The 23214-nt window shown below is 39.1% G+C and overlaps 1 protein-coding gene across 3 annotated transcripts; it reads right to left on the reverse strand.

The window, feature by feature from the left end:
• Nucleotides 1-646: 646 nt before the first annotated feature.
• LOC18442475 (tubulin alpha-6 chain) lies at nucleotides 647-22912 on the reverse strand. 3 transcript variants are annotated; one of them, XM_006852691.4, is made up of 4 exons: nucleotides 22415-22912; nucleotides 18853-19082; nucleotides 4803-4910; nucleotides 647-1068 (listed from the first exon to the last, which is right to left on the reverse strand). In XM_006852691.4, exons 1-4 carry the CDS (start codon nucleotides 22593-22595, stop codon nucleotides 949-951), a joined length of 639 nt encoding a protein of 212 aa, XP_006852753.1. In that variant the 5' UTR covers nucleotides 22596-22912; the 3' UTR covers nucleotides 647-948. The 3 variants fall into 3 exon arrangements, with proteins under 3 accessions (XP_006852753.1, XP_011626375.1, XP_020528124.1); XM_011628073.3 differs by having other exon boundaries at nucleotides 647-1080; XM_020672465.2 differs by lacking the exon at nucleotides 4803-4910.
• Nucleotides 22913-23214: the final 302 nt, after the last annotated feature.

The following is a 23214-nucleotide window of genomic DNA, read 5'->3' on the forward strand; positions in this document are numbered from 1 at the left end:
AACAATGTAAAGGATTTTCAATACTTGAAATGAAATTTTTGATGAGTTATGAGATGAGGCTTGAAATGAAATTTTTGATGAGTTATGAGATGAGGCTTTACTTATTTTGACAGGGATGCAGCCCTATCAAACCATTATCTATAAAAAAAAATAACCAGCTTTGAAAGAGGAAAGGGTTGGATTGCCCCTACTGGTTCACCGGTCCAAACCGGGCCGAATCATTGTTTCTTTGACAAGAACTGGTAGGTTCTCAATATATATTTGAAACTAGTCTGATATAAACTAATGTAAAAACTTAAAAAAATTAAACCCACAAAAAGATGCTCACCGGAAATTCAAATCCTACGCATCATGTTGCTACACTCTACCACAAACCACTAACCATTGCTGCTGAAGGTATATAAGACAATTCTATAAAAAGTGCTGACATGTATTAAAAAAAATTGTCATCCACCAACATACAGAGTCCGAGTGTCGAACTCGTATCTACAAGTGTCAACATATGCATAAGTGTCGAACATGAAACAAATAAAAAAAACGTGCATCACTCAGGTAACACCAGCTATGCCTCAAATATATCTGTGTGCGCGCATGTCCTATCTCAAGTACAGTTCCATTAAAATTATGCCAATGTCAACACATAATATTTCTGCTAAAATTACGCCACCTGACAAGAATAATAATTATCTCAAAGAATTTTAATTTTAACAACAGTAGAATCCATGAAAGAATGGACTACTGGATACCATATTACATGCATGCCGTGGCAGCCAATTAACAACCAAAAGGAAGTGAAAGATAAAAACCAAAATCCTGGTAGTTATACTCCGTCATGGATATCTAGAGGTAACAGATGCTGAGAATATTACACAAATAGTAAAAAATATTGCCCAAAGAAATAGAGCTGATATCAACATTTCAAGGAATCCAATTTATACAATTTCCAATTCAATTCACAAGATGATCCGAGCGAGAAAGTCGTTCATCCTCCAATAGTTTATAGGGATCAACATATGGTGGAGGCACAGGAGTCTTCGTTGCATCGTGGACAAAACTGGGTCCAAAATACTGCAAATAACACTTTTGAGGGTTCAGGATTGGTATAAAATGTTGCAAATAACACACGCTTAGAGATACCTACATTTGGTTAATATGCATAGCATGGACAGAATAGAGTAATGTAGACCAAACTAGAATACGATTTCAGGCTTACTGGTCTCAAATGGTTAGTACAATAAGGAACAACTGATATATATAAACTAAAATCTATAAGTAATCCTAACACAACCAGGAGTAACATCTTCCAACATCGAATTCTCTTATCGTGAAAGCCTCGAAGGAAATGACATCTACATAAGTATAAAACTATGTAGAAAGAAGCCCGCAGCCATGAAAAATCTCAGGAAACAGAGAACCAAATACTACCCGTAACTTGAAGGTTCTTGCCACCACAAATGGTGGCTTCAGATCTTTTAAGCCTCATCAATCACAAACAGTGACCAACGGGCACCATTAATAATGTAAGTTTGTCTACTTTACGGCCGGGCACCATTTTAAATTCTTGGGCACCACTAATAATGTAAGTTTGTCTACTTTGGGGCCACTTTTGATGTACAATTTTAAATTCTTCTTTGCAAGTTTCTTTACCCTGCATTGAAAAATCTTAGCATGTTATTTTCTTGTGTTAAATTGTTTGGGTCTGTAGGAAATTTTACTAAGGTCTCTTCGCGTCACTCTTTCTTAGACCTTTCCATTACTTCTTTCTCTTCAATCCCTAGAAGGAAACTTTTCCACGTTTCTCTCTGTCCCCTGAAAAGAAGCCCCACTCTCCATCACCAAATGCTTTTTTATCGACGGAGAACGGGCCTTCTTTGTCTCTCTGTGAACTGCGCTTTTCTTAGAAGAAGAAAACTCTCTCTATGTTTTGTGTGTTTCTCTCTCTAAACTCCAAAAGAAATAAAGCTCTCTATTTCACTCTAATCAAGCCCCATAAGTAGAATATCTCTCTCTCCCTCCCTCTCTATCTATGGTCTCTTTGTTGCCCATGTTATATGTAATAGGTCGACTTCAAATTTCTCTCGCCCCAAAGTTCCGGAAAACTCAATATCATGCTCTGTATCTGAAATCTTTTCCCAGTCTTGGTTTCAAGCTCACCTCAGCTTTTACGCAGATCTAATGCAAATTCATTTTCACACTTGCGGCATATTCCAACTCCCCCAACTTGTCAGTTATTTTCTCCCAGTATTAGAGAATCCATTAATGGTATCTCGCATGATCACCATGTAGCAAGGTCCTTCGATTCATTCAAAATAAACTCAACTATCTACTTCACAATAGAGGGGCCCCAATACTTCACATTCAGCACCCTTATAATCACCTCCATGGACAAGCCTTTCAAATTTCATTTCATAACTTGGAAGGAAGAGTGAAGGTTAATGAAAATTTTTGAACCCAAGCTGCCTTTCCTTCCTCTTCATGCCACAAATAACATAAATTGAAGTCAAACCCAATACCTTGTCAAACCCAATATCTTATCAACACCATGCAACCATGGACGAATTTCCATTATATAGGAGGGGAACCGGGCACCTTTCTATCCCATTACCCTCCTACCTAGCATCCTTGTGCCCATATCCTTCCCTTGCTGCCATCAGATATTTACATCGCTCAGCGAAGTAGTCCATGTGCTTTCCTGCAAACCCCTGAAATAATAAAGCCCAAGTTTCAACAGAACATTGATAGTACCAGAGAGGTACCATCTTGATCCCCTGGAAACAAAGAAATGAGTGCAGCTTGGTGCATTCACTAATGCACAACCGTGGAGATATGGAAAGGAAGGTGAAGTCTCTCCTTAACGTAAACACATGTTTTACATTTGAGAGTTGGAATCATGCCTTATCAACAACTGGGAAAACAAATCAAGAACAGAACCATGTATAAGGAAAGAATACAGCTTTCTAGTGATGTGTAACAGTTATGACAAGGTAGGCACTAGCTTTCTATACTAAATGACGCTCTTACAGTCAGAACTGCCAAGCAAATCTAAAGTGCAGGTATCCAGAAAGCTACTAAAAAATAAAGAAACTCATGCAGACCTTGACATTTTATTCTCGAAAAAATATCAAACCACGCAGGTAATCAAACCAACAGACAGAAAACTTTGTACATAGTAGCTAGAGAAGGAATTCACCACAAAAGAAGCAGCACAAGCTTCAAATTTTCTTCCACACAAAAAAGTCAATAGCAAGAGCAAATAATCCAATTCTCCTCTCAACTTCCTAACACCACTATTATAGATTTGAACCTAAAAACCCTAAAAGTTCCTACAAAGTCCTATTCATTCCCATTAAATCTCCACCATCTCTTCCCATCAGAATCCTAATAAATAAAAACTCCTACTAAATAAAAACAACTTAAAAAGATACTAAACTAAATACAAAATAGAAACACAAAGAAAATCTAATATATGTGACTACCCGAAAGGTCACAAAATGTCGCAAAAGTAGCTCCTGAAAATATAAGAAGTCCTTTGATTCCCATAATTTTAGGATCCATCTTTGGTCCTTTTCGTGCATACATCAATCTCCTCTGGTTGGAGAAAACTTGTCCTCCAGTTTTGAAGAGGGTTGAGTTCTGCGTCAAATACATAGCCTTCAAATTTCTTCTTTGTTGGCTCTAGAAGTTCAAACAGTAGCGGAATCCCTCATGAAATGAATCGAGATATGTAGACGGAGGAATTGATACAAATATATCAAATTCAACTACTTAAATCATTTCCTATATCGCCATTGACGCTTTTCTCCTCAAAATCTTCGCAAAACCCAAATCATAATCTGGAGATACATCACAGATTGGTAGGGAGTTCCAATCTATGACCTTATTTTGTGAAAGGAATAATAGCAATGAACGTTCTCCATGATAATCAAAGAAACCAACTAGTGCCAAGGCACCTCATTGATGAAGCAGATTGGTGGCGAATCTTTCTCCTTAACAGTCAATCTTGAACTCTTCATATCCAATCCCCAGTATCTTCCTGTGCTGCCTTACTGCCTGCCGTCATGAATGAGTTAGTCTAGTTCTTGTTCGAACTTGGTAGTGGTTTGTTACAATAGGCAAATCCATCTTGATCTAGAGTAAGAGCTCATCTTAGCAATAAAATGTTCAAATTGCAACTCAAATCCCATAGGAAGGCCTGCTCTGAAACCAATTGCTGCAGGCCTGGACTATATTCTTGAAAAACTATAACAGCATGCAAGTAACCAAACCAACTTACAAAAAATTTTGCATTTTAGAGTAGCTAGAGAAGGAATTTAACACAAAAAAGCATCACAAGCTTCAAATTTTCCTTTGTATAAGAAATCAACAACAAGAGTGAATGATCCGAGTCTCTTCTCAACCCTTTAACATAACTATTCGAATAAATTTGAAACCTAAACACCCAAAAAGTTCCATAGAAATCCTAGCCATCCATTCCTATTTAATATTCACCATCTATTCCTATCAAAACCCCGCTAAATAAGAGTAGCTTAAATATATTCAAACACAAAAAAGAATCCCCCCAAAATATAAATAATGTGGCCAGATTCCATTTCCAAGGACATTCACGCAACCCGGGTTTTCACCCATAATGTGAGAAGATAAGCCTATTATTCATTGTTTGAAAGAAATTTCAGAAGTATCCAGTTTATTGCCTCGCATTTTTACCATTCGAAAACTGCATTGGACAATTATGGCATCTCTACATTCACAATCATTAAACTTATAAATATGTCAGAAGCAGAGGGTCTTGAGATGTGTCTTACAATATATAAAGCGGAAAAGAAAGCGACTGTCGCAAGAATTAGAGGCCAAAAACCAAGAAAAAAAGTTCCACCGAGAGTCAGTAACAGCTTTGCTCTTGGAATCAGACCCTGGGTTCAAACACAACAGGTAGAAAATAAACATACCAGAAATTATTGCAATGAAAGTATTAATCACAAACATGCATGCACCATGAAGATAATCTCTACTATTTATCGATAAAAAAGAATAATTAGCACAAAAGGCTTTTAGAAATAAAGTAATAATAAAAAAAATCATTTTTGACTTTACAAAACTTGCCAAGCCAACTCAACCAGAGTTTCATAAATGAAAAACTCAGGATGTGCTTGAATGGTTTTGGTTTTACTATAATTTTCTACGCTATTTTCATGTATAAATGTCATTTCCAGACTGCTTGAATTTTTGGTTTAATAATATTGTTGTATATTATTTGGACATATAAATGGCATTTTCTAATACTGTAGGAAGTTCAACGAAGCAACAAGCTGGGTTCGCATCCCAATACGAATAAGTCCTTTTCGCCCTTTCTCAAATAAATACTCACAACAATGTAACTGTCATATAAACGTTGGATAATATATTGCACTGATCGAGGATTATCAGGCATATGCATTTGCAAAACATTGGACCAAATCATGTAAGCATCTAGTTCAAAGATCTCATAAAACTGGTAACCTAAAACTCAGCCAACTCGGGCTTGGGCTTGGTAGAGTCGCCCAAATAATGTAGGAGAGAATTCATAGAAAATCAAGGAACTGACAATTTGATTGAAAATTATGATGGAAGCTTATAAGCCAAACGTCATAACTATCTCTGGTAACCAGAACTCTCAAAACAAATAATACCAACTCTCCCACTAATACCCTATAATGACCTCTATTTCTAGACTGAAAATTATGATGGAAGCTTATAAGCCAAACGCCATAACTATCTCCGCTAACCAGAACTCTCAAAACAAATAATACCAACTCTCCCACTAATACCTTAACTTGACCCTCAAGAAACGCTAATGCTAAATGTAAAACAAACTCTCATTACAATTGAACATGAAATGACAATTTTTACCCCTTTACAAATAAATAATTCCATAACGACCTAACTAGTTCCTAAAATAGCCCTAAATTCCCTACAGAACTTCAAAAACCTTAAAACTTAAACCCAAAAAAATCCAAAAATACACCCCTGAAATTAAAAAAGAAAATACAAACTATGAATCAGCCTATCTTGCATTCGATTCCCTTGGTTGGAGAAAACTCATCCTCAAGTTTTGAAGCGGGTGAATTCTTCATCAAAGCCACAATTTACTTGAACCCATACTTGTTGGGATTGAGAAGGGGATCGGGATCGGGAGGAGGGGATTGTGAAAGGCTAGAAGATCCCTATGGTTTGAACTATTGTACATACAATGCATATATTAGGAATAGAGATCCCCAAATGTTAGGGATCTCGATCCCAACCGTTTGGGGATCTTGATTCCAATCTTTTGGTGACTAAATCCCAACCTTAAAGAGTATATATAGTCTACGACTCTATTTACCCTTTAATGATAAATCTCTTCATTTAGAACCAAAAAGCAATGCAACTATATTAAAAGTATAGTTCCATTGCTAACTGGCTATAAATAAAGCAAATTATCAGTTTGGCCGTTGCCTTAAGCTTTGAGGTGGGATCATGATCCCTAAAACTGGGATTGAGATCCCAAAATAAAAAACTTGAGATCCCTTAAAGATACCTTTTCTGGAGACCCAAAGTGAGACTCTGAACCAAGATCACCATCTAGGTTGAGATTCCAACAACCATGCTTCAACCTTTTTCTACTTTCCTGGCCTTAAGAGTATGGATGGTAGGATAAATCCTCAACAACAGCTATTGAAATGTATATTAAGGAATTGATACAAACATGTAAAATTAAACTACCCCAAAAATTTCATGCACTAAAAACTTCAAAAACTTGGAAGGACTTCAACAAATTTTTCTCACAAAATCGGCAGGCAAACTTGTGAAGCAGGTTTAGGAGTTGTAGAGCTGTGAAATAGCTTCCCAATGAGTACCAATAACAGTGATTTTGAGTTACAAGAGAAATGAAATGGCTGTCGGAATGTACAACACTTAAAATCACCTTGTGTAGCATCTGGATCCCAGTATCAAGGGAAATACCATCAATTACTTGGCAGGCATGACACTTTTTATGGAAAACTCATTAGCAGAAACTCTAGAGAATTTGAGATTTCATGATGCCCCATTATCATCTTTTGGCATTTCAAGTTCTCCCAGCTCGTCAGGGGAGGGCTTTTCTAGTTTGGGATGCCCTTCGCCTCCTCTCCAAACTTGTGCCCAGTCTTGAACATGCTTCTCCAACTTCTTCATGTATTTGGTTTCAGGAATATCTAGCATGATCTTCTCACTCAATCTGTTTGACCTCCTCCCGGTGTCGCCTCCATTGGACTTGGTGTCCCATATTTCTTCACCTCCAATCATGCTACCTTCCACTGAACCTCTAATTGATTGACCAACTACTGTCACGTCACTCATGGCCTCCAAAGCTTCATCAATGGAATCATCTTCACTTGTTTAGAGATAATGGGTGTCATACCCTAACCCTAATATTGTAGCATTGCCCACTGCCATCTCCTTTGAAGTTTCTAGTCCTTAATCTAGTTCCTCATTGAAGATCACTTCCCCCACAAGATCTTGTTATTCGTTATACTTTTCATTTGCAAAATCGTGTCACCTCTTCACCACACCATCGCCATAACACCATTTTCTGAAATTGTACTTTGTAGGAAAGTGTACATTTTGATCAATAAGGCCCAAATCGGCGTCAACACAAAGTTAGAATTTTAGAGGGATGCTCTAGAATCTAAAAGTTTTAAAATTATCCGGACTAAGACAGAACATATGAAATGCAAGTTTAGTAATAATAGGAGTAGAGACGACGAAGCAGTTAAGAGTGATGGCCAAGAAATACAAAAAAGAGTGCACTGGCCAAGAAATACACAAAAGAGCGCACTTTTGATATCTTGAGTCAATAATCAAGAAAATGGAGAGATTGGGGAAGATGTCACACATAGAATTATAGTTGGGTGGACGAAGCGGAATGTTCAACCTGAGTTTTATGTAATCGTCGCATATCAATGAAGCTGAAAAAGAAGTGCTACAGGACAACTGTGAGACCAGCTCTGCTTTATGGGGTGGAATGATGTGTGGTCAAGAAACATCATATCCATACGATGAGTGAAGCTGCGATGAGGATGTTGAGATGGATAAGTGGAAAGGCAAGAAGGGATAAAATTTGAAAATGAATACAATGGGGAGTACGTAAGTGTGGCTCCAATAGGCGATAAGATGAGAAAGTAGAGTTAGGAGGGCTGGTCATGTGCAATGTATACCCAATACAACACTTGTTATAATGTGCGAGTTGGTTCAATTAGAAGGCTCAAAAAGGGTAAGGGGAATGCCCAAAAGGACATGTTTGAAAGTAGTAAGAAAAGATATGGGGACTAATGACCTCACTCTAAAGGTCTGCCCTTGATAGAGTAGAATGACAGACCAGGATTCGTGTAGCCAAACCCATATAGTTGGAAAAAGGCTCTGATGATGATGATGAAGAAATCTAGATCCTTCTCTGATCATATGTCAAAGATTGATTTTGGAAAGAAACTGACAAGAATAAAGTTTCTCCACAGTTTATCTCTTGAAGGTCACAAACCAAAATATCCCCAGACTTGTCAAGATTACTCCCTTGGTTGTCACGAGGATTGAAATCTGTTGAACTTGATCCATAATTGTGATTGAATTCACATCTACTATTGTCATGAACGACTTAACACCAATTAGAGAGGTTTGGATGTACATCGTGCTTCAGGTCCTCGAACTTCTTTAATTCAGGCATTTCAACATACCTCATATGTCAGTTCCTTAGTTCTCCACTTAAATTATTGGAGATCCTCCAATGTAACTTTGACAACACCGCCACTACCATAACCAGTTTAGGCTCCTCTGGTAGCCATCGTGAAAACTACAGTGTCTCGGGCGCTTTCGAAACAGACCTACTCTAATACCAACTAATGCAATGCAAAATTCACAGAAAGAAATCATAGAATTGAAAATAGCATTGGAAGCTCACAAGCCAAGTTCCATAATTATATCTTGTTTAACTGAAAGTCTCAAAACAAAATAATATCCAACTCTCCAACTAAAACACTAAACCAACCTTTATTTAGAGAATAAAATGTACCTCGAGCCTCGAGAAGCCCTAATTCTAATGTAAAATGAACTCCTCATTATTTGTGCATGGGGAGTAATTTGGGATTATAAATTTTTGGGAGGGGGGTATATGTTTTTTCCCTTAAGTGAATTAGCCAACCAGTTGAAGACTTGGAGCTTTGGAGGTGTCGGGGTAAACCAGGCTTGCTACCAATGGCATGGGTTGATTCATCTTGTTGGGTTTCATTATAGAAGGATGCCACCGAGAAAAGGCTCGATGTGACCAAAGTCTGTAACATATTATCCCTGCTATAGTCAGGGAGGAAATAGGCATTAAGGGATGTCCAAATTTGAGATTTCTATATTATTGAGTCCCTACTAAATCTTGGAATCCATAACGAGTGACCGCTCATAGATTCTAGAACGTCCGAGTCACGACAACTCTGATCAGCTGCCACCAAAAAAAGCCCTGGGAATTGGATGTCTGAACTAGACTCCCCCAACCAAATGTCTTCCAAAATTTCATTCAATGCTCAATATTTGGTGATAGCAGAGTATTGCTAGACAAAGGTGAGTAGCTTGGGAGAATACCTTTCCAAGCTCTGGCATCTGAGCATTCGCAGAGCACATAGGCAAGTTGTCAATTGATCATGATGAGAGTCCCACAAAGGCCACCACTCCTCTAGAATGTTTTTGCCATGCATGCAGGGGGACACCGTTAAAGCTTTTCAAAACTTTGTTCTTCCTCATGAACCCTCTTGAAGGTGAACAAGGAGTGAGAATTCTTTGGTAAATGAAAGTCTTGCACTTTTAATGGTAAATATTGTGCCATGAGGGCAGCCGGACTCTAGCAATAGCTGCCTACATGCTCTCTTGTTCCCGCCCCCCTCAGTAGGTCATCAATGGCGAGTTGTAACACCAAATGAAACCGCAAAAAGCCTTGAGATCGTAGTGTTCAGCTCGATCTTCCTGATTTCGACAATAAGCTCTACATTGAGGGTGCTATTGACTAGTTTAAGTTCAATTGAAAATTTCTTTGGGAGTGACTTTATGGAGGAGCTCGAAATAGAAATCAACGTTGCAGTCGATTCATCCTAAAGTAGCACTACAAGTTGTACATTAAGTGTTTGATTAATTGGTTCATTGAAGAAAACAAAAGACCGAGTCAAATGGTAGAACTCCATCACCAACTACACAAATGGCGTTTGAAGGATGTGATGAACATAACAAGCTTGAGGTCGAGCTTCTCCCAACCCTGGGAGAATGATGGAGTGGGGGCTTCATAGTTTTTTTAAATTTTATTTTTTTAGATGTCTTTTATATATTTAAGTCAAGGTATTTATGTCTTTTTAAGTTGTAGAAAATTGAGGGCTATAATTGAAATTTAAATGCTGAATTGATGAAGGGCTAGAATTTAATTATGATTAGGGTTTCATAAGGAGAAAGTCAGGTTTTAGGTTTTTCTTTTATAAATAAAAGAAAAATACAGAGGGAAGAAGATTGGTCATGTGAAAAGATCCCTTTATGGGTGTGGACTGCCCTGCAAACCCAAAGAAAAGGTATAATCTCTCAACCTTTTATTGTTAGCTTAATTTCTATCTTTGAGATTTGTTTACTTTCTTTTTCCATCTTTGTTGCATCAATTGGATAAAGATCTCTTTGGGAGGGGACCCACTTGTAGATCCAGTGAGAGGATATATTCTCTCAACCTTTTACTTTCTTTCTCCATCCTCCTTGTACTAATTGGCATTTGAGCTAGGTTCCAATTGATTTAGGGAAGATGAAGAAAGAAAATAGAAACTATAAAATAAAATTAAGAAAATAAATGGTTGAGAGAATGCACCCTTTCACTGGGTTTGTAGGGAGTCCACCCAAAAAAGAGATCTTCTCACAAGACCCACAAAATCAATTCTTCTTCTCTCTATATTTTTCTTTGGAAAAAGTTTATATAAGGTTGCAACCTTATACTGTTGACGTAAGGTGCACCTAAAAAATCCTACATTGGAGAGTGGTTCGGCATAGTAGAACCCTCCACTTGAGCATCTCGACCTTGATATGAATGGACATAAAGAAAAAAAAAGAATTCCAAGGCCAAAAAATAGTGCATCTTGCAACAAGTTATTTGGACCGTCTATTTTCAAGATTTTCAAGTGTTTCTTAATCGGCTCGATCTGTACTATTTTTGATATTTTAAAATTTACAATTGAGGATAAAATAAAATTTGAAACCATCATAAGGTTTTTGATTCTAAAACGGCAACTCTAAATAAATTTTATGGGTGCACCATACTTCTACAACATATGGAGGCAACCTTATACAAACCTCACCGTTTTTCTTTTCCAACGCTCACATATTTATAATAGACCTAAAACCTAACTTGCTCTTTAAACATCCTAACCACAACTAAATCCTAGCCCTTCACCTCCATAAGATTTAACTAACAACTATTTTATAGAACAAAAAAGACACAAATAGCCTCACTTAAATAAATAAAAGACCATATATTCTAATCTCAAAATATTAGTAAAATAAAAAAATTCAAAAACCCACTACATAACTCCTATACCTATCAGATGAACCACTTGTTACTCCTAGAGAAAATAACAGTTGCTCCAAAGGCAGATATATACCAATCCAGCTTTAAATTTCATATACCACTTCTCACAACCCAGCTCATCAGATGGCATATCCACATAACCCACGATTGGCCACATGAACTGGGTCCATGATCTACATTCTTGCTCCCCATGTATTCACATAAATCACCTATCCCCTCATGTTCAGCCCTCACTACATAAAAACGAAAGCCGCATCAATGTATTTATAAGGAGGGTAGTTATTTCAAAAGTGTGGCCCTTTTACAGAGAACTCTGAATTGAGTTCCCCCCCACCCCCCCCCCTCCCCAAAAAAAAAAAAAAAGCCAAAGGGCAAATTTAGTCCCCCCTTACTCTACAAACACTTGAAAGGTGATTGCGACCTCTTTGCTTTCTGATCTGACAAGGAAGCCCTCAAGTCCACAACACTCAGTTTTCAAAGGGTGACGATTCTCACTCCTTGTTCGCCTTCAAGAGGGTTCATGAGGAAGAGCAAAGTTTGGATAAGCTTTAACGGCAAGTGCTCGGCAAGTGCTCAGATGTCAGGGCTTGGAAATGTATTCTCCCAAGCTACTCACCCTTGTCCAGCAGTACTCGGCTATCACCAAATATTAAGCATTGAGTAAAATTTTGGAAGACATTTGGATGGGGGAGTCTAGTTTAGACATCCAATTCCCAAGGCTTTTCTTGGTGGTAGCTGATCCGAATTGTCGTGACTCACACATGCTAGAATCTATGAGCGGTCTTGTTATGGATTCCAAGATTTAGTAGGGACTCAATGATATAGAAATCTCAAATTTGGACATCCCTTAATGCCTATTTCCTCCCTGGCTATAGCAGGGATAATATGACTCTAGTCACGTCGACCCTTTTCTCGGTGGCATCCTTCTATAATGAAACCCAACAAGATGAATCAACCCAGGCCATTGGCAGCAGGCCTGGTTTGCCCCAACTCCTCCAAAGCTCCAATTCTTCAGCAGGTTGGCTAATTCACTTAAGGGAAAAAGACATATACCCCCCTCCCAAAAATTTATAATCCCAAATAACTCTCTAGGTTCATAAAAACCACATTGTCCCCTCCAAGCTAAAAAAAACCCCAGGTTCATAAAAAACACATTGTCCCCTCCAAGTTAAAAAAAAGAGGATGTTTAACCCCCTCATTATCTTTTTTATTGTCCAAAATTAAAACATTAACACTTTCTTTTTTTCCAATAACCCTATCATATAAATGGAATTTAAGGTGCCTCTTTTAACCTACTTGTGAAGTTCATGAAAGGAGAGAGAGACACCAAGGCTCAAGGGAAGTTGTAAGAGAGAGAGGAAGAAGTTCACTGTTGAGGAAGAGAGAAAAAGAAAGGGGGAGCTTTTCTAAAGTTCGATGAAGTGGTCATAGAAAAAAAATGATACATATTATAATTTGGATATTGAAAAGGTGCAGAGAAGATTAAACGTCATTTTCATTAGACTTGGAGCAGGTCCAAGGGTTTTTAATGGACCCGGGGGGTTATTTGGGGTTATGATTCTCGAGAGGCAGTATAACTCTACCATGGCCTATCCAAGCCGGTCATGCCAGTCCCAAGCCCAAATAAAGGAGGAGGTTTGTGTTGCGTAGGGCAGCTAGCACAAAAATTGCCTCATCTTTTCATGAATCCTGAAGCAGAATAGGATTCATGTAGCCGACCCTAGATAGTTGATAAGGCTCAAATGGTGATGATGATGATGATGATTTTGGAGAAGGGGGTATACATTTGTTTCCCTTTACAAAAAGGTCCTTACTGTGGACAGTTAAAGGAGAGGTATACAGGTGACCAACTGATGTGTTGTGTGAACGCTAGTGAAATCTGTGGACGACCTCCTTCATTGTTCAGTGGCTAGGAAGATTCGGGCCTTCCTTTCAAATCTGTTTAGTGGTGAGTGGGTCATGCTAGAAACAACTTGGCAGCTGCTCTCGGCCTATTTCTCACTTCCTGTATATACGTCAAGACCTGTGTTACATACACTCCATCATTCTTAATGTGTTGTGTGTCGGCACGTCGACCCTTAGAGATGTGTCAACACACTTGGCCAATCCAACACTTTGACTGAATGTGTAAGATTATTTGACTTTTTATACTACATATCCAACACTTCCATAAAAGTGCCATGTTGAAAGACACACATCCAATATTTCAATTGGCAGTTTGAAGTTCACTCTACCAACAAGTTCCCTTTAATGTTATTGACATAAATATGAAGACTTATATATAAGTACCTCCCAAAGCAGAGCATGAACCAATAAAATACATGGCATCAATAAAAAATGGCGTCACTTAATGTCATTCAAAATTTAGAGTCCTGCTCAAAATTCTAAACCAAGAAGACCTAATCGCGCCAGCAATTTTTTGTCCCAAATTTTGACCTTGTAAATAAGAAATGGCACCAACAATGTTCGTGCAAAATTTTGAACCCCGCTCCAAATTCAAACATGAAACCTCTTGGAAGAGTTACGTCCGATCTAAGGAGGAGCCCTTGTGATGATGATAATACATGAAACTAAATAGTTATATCTAAAGTAATACTGCATTAACAATATGATAAAAAGTTCTAAATAACTTGCCACCCACCGGCGGGTTTCAAACCCACGAACTCTCTCTCTCCTTCCTAAGGTTCGGCTTGGTCCAACCTTTAAGCCACAGAACCTTGACATTTTAAGAGTCAGAATTTTTAATACATAAGAAAACTTAAGAAGCAAAGACTGTACAGATGCATTGAAAAAGTCTTGTCTGGCTTTCAACCTACCGTATTAAACAGCGAAGTGTAATGGTACTGACATGCATGTTGGTATCCATGCAGACTTGGTTCTTTGGAGAGCACCATCATCTGCCTATTATGAATCATATGGCTGGAGCCTGATAGACGAATTTCCAAAGGCAAGGAACTCAACCTTGGGCAATCAAGGACAATATCAAGGCCATAGTGATAGAGTGGGCAATATAGTGAAAAGAATTCCCAGGTGCGGGGTATAGGACAGATGAGGGGCTAGCAGGGAAGAGATAGAGGCAGTGTCCGGGGCAATGAGGTCTAAGGTTTGAGCCATCACAATGACTTGGGGAAGAAGGTTTCTGTCCATGAGAAGGATGAGACGAAGGTCAGTAGATTCCTTGGGCTTCAGAGAGGGTTCAAGGAAATCTGAAAGACTAAGGGGGAGATAAGTAAGGGATAGGGGAGGAGGGGAAGGACAGGAGAGAAGCAAGAGAGGAGGGTAGGCGGAAGGTAGAAGTTGCAAAGGCACGGGCGAGGAGGGAGAGGAGGGAGAGAGTTTAGAAAACAGGGGGGTTGGATTGTCTTGGGGATAGACCAAAGAGGAGAAGGGTAGAAAGCTTGACGAAACGCAAGGGGGATGGGAGATTTGGTAGGTGTCCCCATCCAGAGAGGGGAGATCTGGGGATGCAGAGTCATGACGCGACTGCCCAATGGAGTTGGGTAAGAAGGGCGGCGGGGGAGTAGAGAGAGAAGAGGAGGGTAATGTGGCCACATCATCAGTGGGGGGTGGCGTGGGAGGTGACAGGTGGATAGGAAAACGTTGTGCGGGTGATAGGTGGATAGGAGGAAGCTTCGCGGGTGACAGGTGGACAAGGGGAACGGAGAGGGCGGCGGGTGGGTTGGAGCGTCCGCAGATCGAGGCGCTGTCGGCGACGGAAAGGCGGGTAGAGGCAGTGCAGGTGACCGTTGAAATAGGGGAAGCGATGAGGGAGGATGAAGGGCAGAGCAAGTCGGTGCCGACAAGGGGTTGGTAAAGGATGACGGCAGATGCAGCAAGGCCTCTGACGAAGATGGGGACAGGTGGCCCTAAGGAGTCAGAGGCTGCGACAGGTGTTCAAAGGAAGACGGTGGGAGGGGACATGTGTAGGGTGTGGAAGACGAGGGGGAAAACGATTGACGGGGGAGGAAAAAGGCGGGGAGGGTGGGAACTTCGAGCCGGATGGGCCTAGGTCCTCAGGGGGGGACCCGAAGAGAGAGAGCAGGTAGGTGAGTCAATCCTGGCCTCTTTTTCGGGTCGACGACAAGGAGGGGAGACATCGGGAGATGGGCCAGGAATGGCGGGCTCACAACTAACCGGGTCGGAAGGGGGCGGCGGGGCCGAAGGTGGAGGCGGATGAAGATGCTGATGGCGCACTTTGCCTCCGGCTAGATCTAGTGGACGCCGGTGGAGCATCCTACGGAAGCGAGATTTCTTGGAAACCAAGGTCCAAGAATTAGAAAGAGCATCTGGTGGTTTAGTAGGGCCAGTGTGGTGGAAGAAATGAGGAGAAGGGGGGAAGGCCGACGACTAAGAGGCCGAGATTGGGTAGTAAAGGTCTTTTACTTCAAGCCAAATGGTTTTGGGAATAAGGCGGAGTCCAGGTCTTCCAACAGGACATGTATTGATCCAAGAGGGAGAGTTTCAATCGAAATCCAATGTATTGAAACCAGAGACCCACACGATGCCGCTAGACGCCGAAAAGTCTTAGGGGACCATGCATGGAGTGGGATGTGGTTAAAGGTAAGCCATACTCTCTATTTCCTAAAAGACCCCTCTTTGGGCGACCAGGCCCGAAGGAGGCACGATGCCCCATGGAAAGTGAAGGTGTTGGCTACTAGTAGTGCACGTTGAGCACTTGTAGGGGAAGGGAAGGAGAAGAGAATGTCGCCACTTGAAAGGAGTCTGCAACTGAGGTTGGGCTCCCCCCAATGTCTTTGAGCACCCTTTTCAATCCCTCTTATTTCATCACGACTATGTTGGAAACTTCCAACCAAAGACGCTAGAAGCTTAGACTTAGTCTTTGCAACCTCGTCAGGGGGGTAGAAATATAGAAGGGGAGGAGGGGAGGCTTGACAGTACGACTTGGTTTCTTTTTAGGCAGCAGAGAGGGGGTTTGGTGGATGGTGGTAGCTGGCTTGGAGGAGGCTACCACCTGAGAGAAAGAAACGCTGAGATGGGAGGAGGTTGTCAAATGAGAAGACTACAGTGGAAAAGCAACAGATCTAGGTGGTGGAAAAGCAAAGGGTTTTGGGATAAAGATTGTAGATATCATTCCAGTTCACAGGAGGAGGAAGACGCCGATCTCTTCCCATCTTTTGCGCTCGCATTTCTTTGCTTCCTTGTGAGCTGCGATGTATATGCATCCCTTGTTGACTGAGATGCATCGGATCTTTGCAGTGGTGGAGGTGAACAATGACTGAGGCCTCAGACCCCAAAATGTTATTGTGCTAAGAGTTAACAAACGATGATCAGACGCCGATCTCTTCCCATCTTTTGTGCTCGCATTTTTTTGCTCCCTTGTGAGCTGCGATGTATATGCCTCCCTTGTAGGCTGAGATGCATCAGATTCTTGCAATGGTGGAGGTGAACAATGACTGAGGCCTCAGACCCCAAAATGTTTTGTGCATATGTTGCTTTGTTGTCTCTTCTTTTTCAAAACCTACCTTGTTTCAGGGCCTTCTAAATAAATTGGGGAACAATCACAAGGTCGAAAAGCGAGGCCTGTTTCAGGTACCTCTTACTAGTTTGCTCTGGAACCTGACACCATCAAACTTCATTTTGATGGGTGTTTGCTTGGTACTTGGTGATCTGGGAATAGTACGTATTGGCAGTATTTTTAGAGATAGTTCAAGTGCTTTTCTCCTATCCTATTTGAGACCCTTTGAGTGGTGATTTCAACCATGGCTAAGGTGGAGCTCCACTCCGCTTGTAGAGGGTAGCTCTAAAAAAAACATAAAATGGGCCAACAAAATATCTGGAGCATAGTTGTTGGGGATGGGAGCGGGACCTGTTCAGGGAACGCCGAACCGTCATAGGGTGAAGCTCCTTGTGTTAGGATCAGCATCCGTGCATTCAACAAGTTAAGGAGCTAGATCTTAGGATATTTGGGAGTGAGATCCCATGTCACTGGGGTTCAAGTTTTGAATTGGAGGGATCCAAGCTCCACTATACATAAAACGAAACCAATTAATAGTTATATGATAAAATTAGGATCGAGCCCATGCCCACTCAATCCATTGTTATACACCTTAGCATATTACCAATGCCATAGTTATAGTACTCCAATTTACTACCATAACATAGTTTAATAATATCATAAATTGGCTTACTACAATATTAAACTGCAGTTTTTAAATAACATAATTCGAGTATACCACAATGTGAAATGCCCCACAGTTTAACATATTCTAAAGAAATAAATCTATAATACCAAGGAGAGGACCAGCCGTTCAATTAATAGTGTAGATCCTCTTCTTAGAGGGATCCTACAAGCAAGCAGATCGAGATCCAATTTTATTGGGAGCTAGATCCCTATTTCTCTAAACCCAGCTCCTTCTAAGATCCCTTACGAGGAACCGCGGGATCGAGTTCCTAATGTGGGACCATGGCCTTACCCCCAAAGGTTCTTGCAACTATGATTTGGAGGCTTGATCAATTCTTCTGCCAAATCTCTAAGCTGAGTAACTCTTTGCACATCTCCTTCCATCACACCTTGCACGAGGTTAACAATATTTTGGATAGCTTCGCCAAATAAGGGGCTCTTAGCCCCAGTCCTGAGATTAACCACCCTTAGATTGGTTTCATGGACCACACCTCTTGGTACATGACATCTCAAGATTCTCATTGTAACCCACTGCTCATTTTCACTGGATATTCTGCAATGACAATAGATACTTGCAATCTGTGATCTTTTACAGTAATACAATATGGTCAACTTTATCACAAAAAAAAAAAAAAAGAAAAAGAAAAAGAGATATTCTGAATCAGCCCACATGTTAAGGAAACCTTCAACTACTGCAGTCCAATCTAGGTAGCTAACCTGGTCATAGATAGGTAGACCAATCAGGGAACATTGAAAAGCAAGAAATGCTTCTTCCTCACAAACATCAAGAAGGCGATTATATGTTCTACACCTGCTATTTCCACTCAGGGAATATTGAAAAAGCAATAAATGTTTCTTCCTCACAAACATCAAGAAGGTGATTATATGTTCTACAACTTCAATTTCCAATAAAAAGAGTAATATAAAATTAAGGAGAATTTATCATATTCAACATTTTACCCATATCGTTTATTTAATTCAAAATACACATGATCATGAGTTGAATTAGTTGAAAAAGAGTGAATTGTTAAATTGTTCAAATATTAGGTGTTTTTTGATAAATTTCCCTAAAATTAAAGAATAGAGGATAATGTACTTATGATAGAAATGGAAGATATATATTTACCTCAAGACCTTCACTATTGAGGGCAATAGATCGCTCTCTTTGGTTTGCTAGACTCTTGTCAATCTCTGTTGAAGTCAATCTGTTTCTCAGGCTCACGTTCTTTTCTTTCACTTTCATATCATCCACTCCAGGACCATAAGAGCTGTTCTCGCTGTCTTCAAGGAGTGATGTAGGAGTCAAACCCCTTTTCCTCAACTCCTTCATGAACAATGATTCTGGAGGCTCCTCACCTACAAATTATCATTCATATGACAATTCTGCAAAGGAAAGTGAATACATCCTATGACAACCATTCAACCAACTAAACAGAGAACAAGTTAAACAACTATATCAGATAAAGAAAACGATATTCTCCTTCTACAAGAGAGTGACCAAAAGAAGTGACCAAAAGTTTGAGAATGTATTACATGGAAATGTTTGAGAAGAAGTGACCAAAAGAAAAAAGAAGGGGAGGGGGGACAAAGTTATTGTAAGAATTATGCATTCATTGGGTCTTATACATACCTATGGCTAGGCATCAAGGTTAGGACACTAGTGTTTCAGTGAATGCGTATGATAATGTAGCACAAACATGCATTCAATATTTATTACACAAAGTAATATGGAGGACCATCACAGATTATATCTGAAGCACCCAAAATATATTGAAAATTGTAGCCCATAAAATAGTCCATACCGTAAAGTAAAAGAATTGATATATAATCAAGCCCATTTATCATCCAACCTAAGATATAGATAAATAAATAAATATATAAATATGTGTGTGTTTATGGTTTAGAAATTGAAAATAAAGCATCAATAGAGAGTAGTGAACAAGAGAGTAATATAAACACAAAAAGAGATTAAACTTACATGTGATGCTAATCATATGCCTTAGTAATTCAAGCTGAGGGATAATCTGGGCATATTTAACTAGAGGTGAGGCATTAGTCAAGACGTTTAAATTTGGAAATGGTGGCAAAACATTATGGTTTTGACACCCGTTTTACTTCTCTCAAATGCAGCAGTAGTCCATTCAAATATGTGCTGACCTACTATGCGAAACATGATAGAGAGGTCGGTCATGCTCTACCTAGCTGGGCCCATTATCGATCAACCACCCCCTGCCCCCCTCTCCTCTCTTCTTCTTTCAAAAATAAAAAACCAAACGATAGAAAGAAAACCCAGAGCTGCCAAAGTTGATCAAGCCAGTCAGAACAGTTGCTTAAGATCGAGCAGTCACAGAACAGCATTCAGGGACTGGCCACTCAGCATTTCTTTTCTTTTTCCTATTAGAAATCACCAACTATGTAAGCCATGTATGTTTGTCCTTGTTCTTTCTTTTTCCGGATAAGGCCAGATAGGTAAAAGGGTTTCACATGCAATGAATCCAGGGTGATGTTAGAACGGGGAGTGTTTCTTTTCTCCTAGTGGCTGAGGAACACAAACTCCCCTAACTTTGATGCTTTTATCCAAAGAGACTAACAGTAATGATTGGTAATTCACATGTTATTTGCAGCCAAACCCACAACAGGGTAATCCTTGTAACTTTATGTTAAAACATTAGAGTTATTGACTTAATAAGTTCATAGAGGTATTGAGTTAATAAGTTTATAGATGATGGATTAAATATTTCAGAATAAATGCTGATGGGAGGATGCCCAATGGCTTCTAGAATTAAAGACAGACGTTAAGTTTGCAAATCCTAAAATAAAATCTGCAATTTCTCTTCTTTGTTGACCATTTTCAGGAAATTAGGAGACACATGCCTCATATTAAGATATTTGCCTCACCGGTTGCTGATCTATGTTAGTAGGGATAAATATTGATACTCTCCATATTTTGCAGTTGAGCACCTCATGCATTATTTGAAATGAACAACTAGGGTTGGGATTGTAACTATATTAACGCATTACCCGTTCTATAAATGCCTCACAATTTGAGCTAAAGTCATAAAATCAAAACAAACATTGACATTGTTAATCAAACCAATGATAGTCATCATACAAGAAGGCTCTTAATGCTCCACCACCTTACATGTGAGATTCCTAAAAATCATAATGGTATATCAAAGCCTTTAAAGAAGGATTAATGAAGGACAACCATCACAGGTAACCCTTTACATGGCCAATTCCAATAAGTAATGTTCAATTTCAAGGTCCACACACCTATACCATGTTAAATTAATAACATTTAATCCTAAATGCAGATGGCTGAGAACACTTTATTGAAATTATTATGTATAATTCATTACAAAAATTCAAATTCCTATTCAATAGAGCCAACATGTTTTGTGCTAATACCATATCCAAACTAGCGTCTCTCATGAATCATCTGGACAATGATCCCCAAGCACATATTGATAAGCCCTTAAACCCAAACTGCATGCAATTGAAATTATTATGTATAATTCATTACAAAAATTCAAATTCCTATTAATTCATTACAAAAATTCAAATTCCTATTCAATAGAACCAACATGTTTTGTGCTAATACCATATCCAAACTAGCATCTCTCATGAATCATCTGGACAATGATCCCCAACCACATATTGATAAGCCCTTAAACCCAAACTGCATGCAATTGCAGCTTCAATCAGTAACAGTTTGGCAACACACCTCAACCCGTGAATCGCTTGTGTCATCACAGGAAACCATTTCCATGGCCTACAATCAATGCTCATCAATAAACAAAGGAATAACACTTCAGGCAATGTTCAGTTTTAAGATTCACGCACTAAAACCGCATCTAAATTATTTAATACCATTCCATCTTAAATTAATACGTCTGATGATATTTTATTCAAATTATACATATCGTTCAATTAAGAAATTCAAGTTCCTATTCAAGAGATTCAATAAGATTTTGCTGATACCATACCCAAACTAGCATTTCTCAAGCATTATTTGGACAATCACACATTGATAAAAAGCAAGGTAAAAAGGAGACAATGAAAGCACTAATTCATATCCACATGCTAAAAACCAAAATAAAACTAAATGCCTATGTATTAACAAGTCCAAATTCATTAATATCTTTGATAACATTTTATTCAAATTACACGTATAATTCTTTAAAGAAACTCAAGTTCCTATTCAAGAGATTTGACATGTTTTGTGCTAATTACCATTTACAAACTCACACTCTCAAGCATCATGCGGAGGATAATCCTCAACCAGATAAAAATTTGTGCATAAAGGGCACAATGGAACCGCTAATTCACATCAAATACTAAGAACCAAAACAAAAATAAAGTAGATGGATATATACCCACAAGTCCCAGTTCATTAACCAGATGACCAAGTCCCAACTCAAAGTAATAACAGCAACAGAACACCCATGAACGCTATCAATTTCATAGCCATCCTATATTGATAAATGAAAGTACTGACTCGTAAAGGCAAAACCAAATTCAAATCACACCCCCTCTATTAACAAAAGAAACCTCCAAAAAGCAGAGAAGCCGATCTTATAATGATCTTCATCAAATCCTTACAGTAACAAACAAATTTTCCAATACCTACGGCAAAGCGGTAAGGAAAAGAAAGCAATTTCAGACTGGATAAAGGCAAGGAGACCAACCATTAGAGTCACTATTGTCCTCTGAGAGCTTGCAACGAACAGTCAAAGACCCTCTGAACCTCGCATGTAAAACCCTAGAATACAAACGTATGTGAACGTTATGGTGCTCCGAGCAAAAGCAGTTGGATTTGCACCAAAGCAAAGGAGACAAAGAAGGCTTTGTCATCTGAAAGCAAGCCATTGTGGAGCTTAGGTTTCGTAACAGAAGGCTAGGAGAAGCACAATCAATGGAGGTCGATCATGACGCTGTTCGTGAAAGCATAATGAACAAGAGAAAATGGGGAACAACAACCGCTAATGGATTAAAATCTGCTTCCTCTGAGAAAGAGAGAGAGATTGCTCACGGTGATTAAACGCGTGCGTTACAGAGAGAGAGATAGAGAGTAATATGTACGAAAATGTGATGATGAAGAAGAGAGTCGGGGTTTGTTCTAGGACACTCGCTTTTTTTGTGGCCACAAGTCGCAGACTGAGACGTCGGAGCTCTGTCCCTTGCGTGACGAAGGATCGGCGAGGTAGTCATAAATTTTTTTTGGAAATATACTCAAAAAATCTACTTTTTTAGGGAAAATTAGGAGATTATTCCAGACAGATCAACAATTGGAAAAAATTAAAAAAAGGCCTAGGTCTTATAATAATAATAATAATAATAAAGAGAGTAAAGCTTGACCTCAAAACTTAAATAAATAAATAAATAAATAAGAGTAAAGCTTGACCTCAAAACTAAAAGAATTGTAGTGAAAAAAAAAATTGATCCGAAAATAGCAAATATTATAACTTGTTATCTAGATCATTTATTT

This window comes from Amborella trichopoda, chromosome 13 (assembly GCF_054954075.1).
Source record: "Amborella trichopoda isolate Santa Cruz 75 chromosome 13, AtrichopodaSantaCruz75HAP2 v2.0, whole genome shotgun sequence".
Classification (NCBI taxonomy): Eukaryota; Viridiplantae; Streptophyta; class Magnoliopsida; order Amborellales; family Amborellaceae; genus Amborella; species Amborella trichopoda.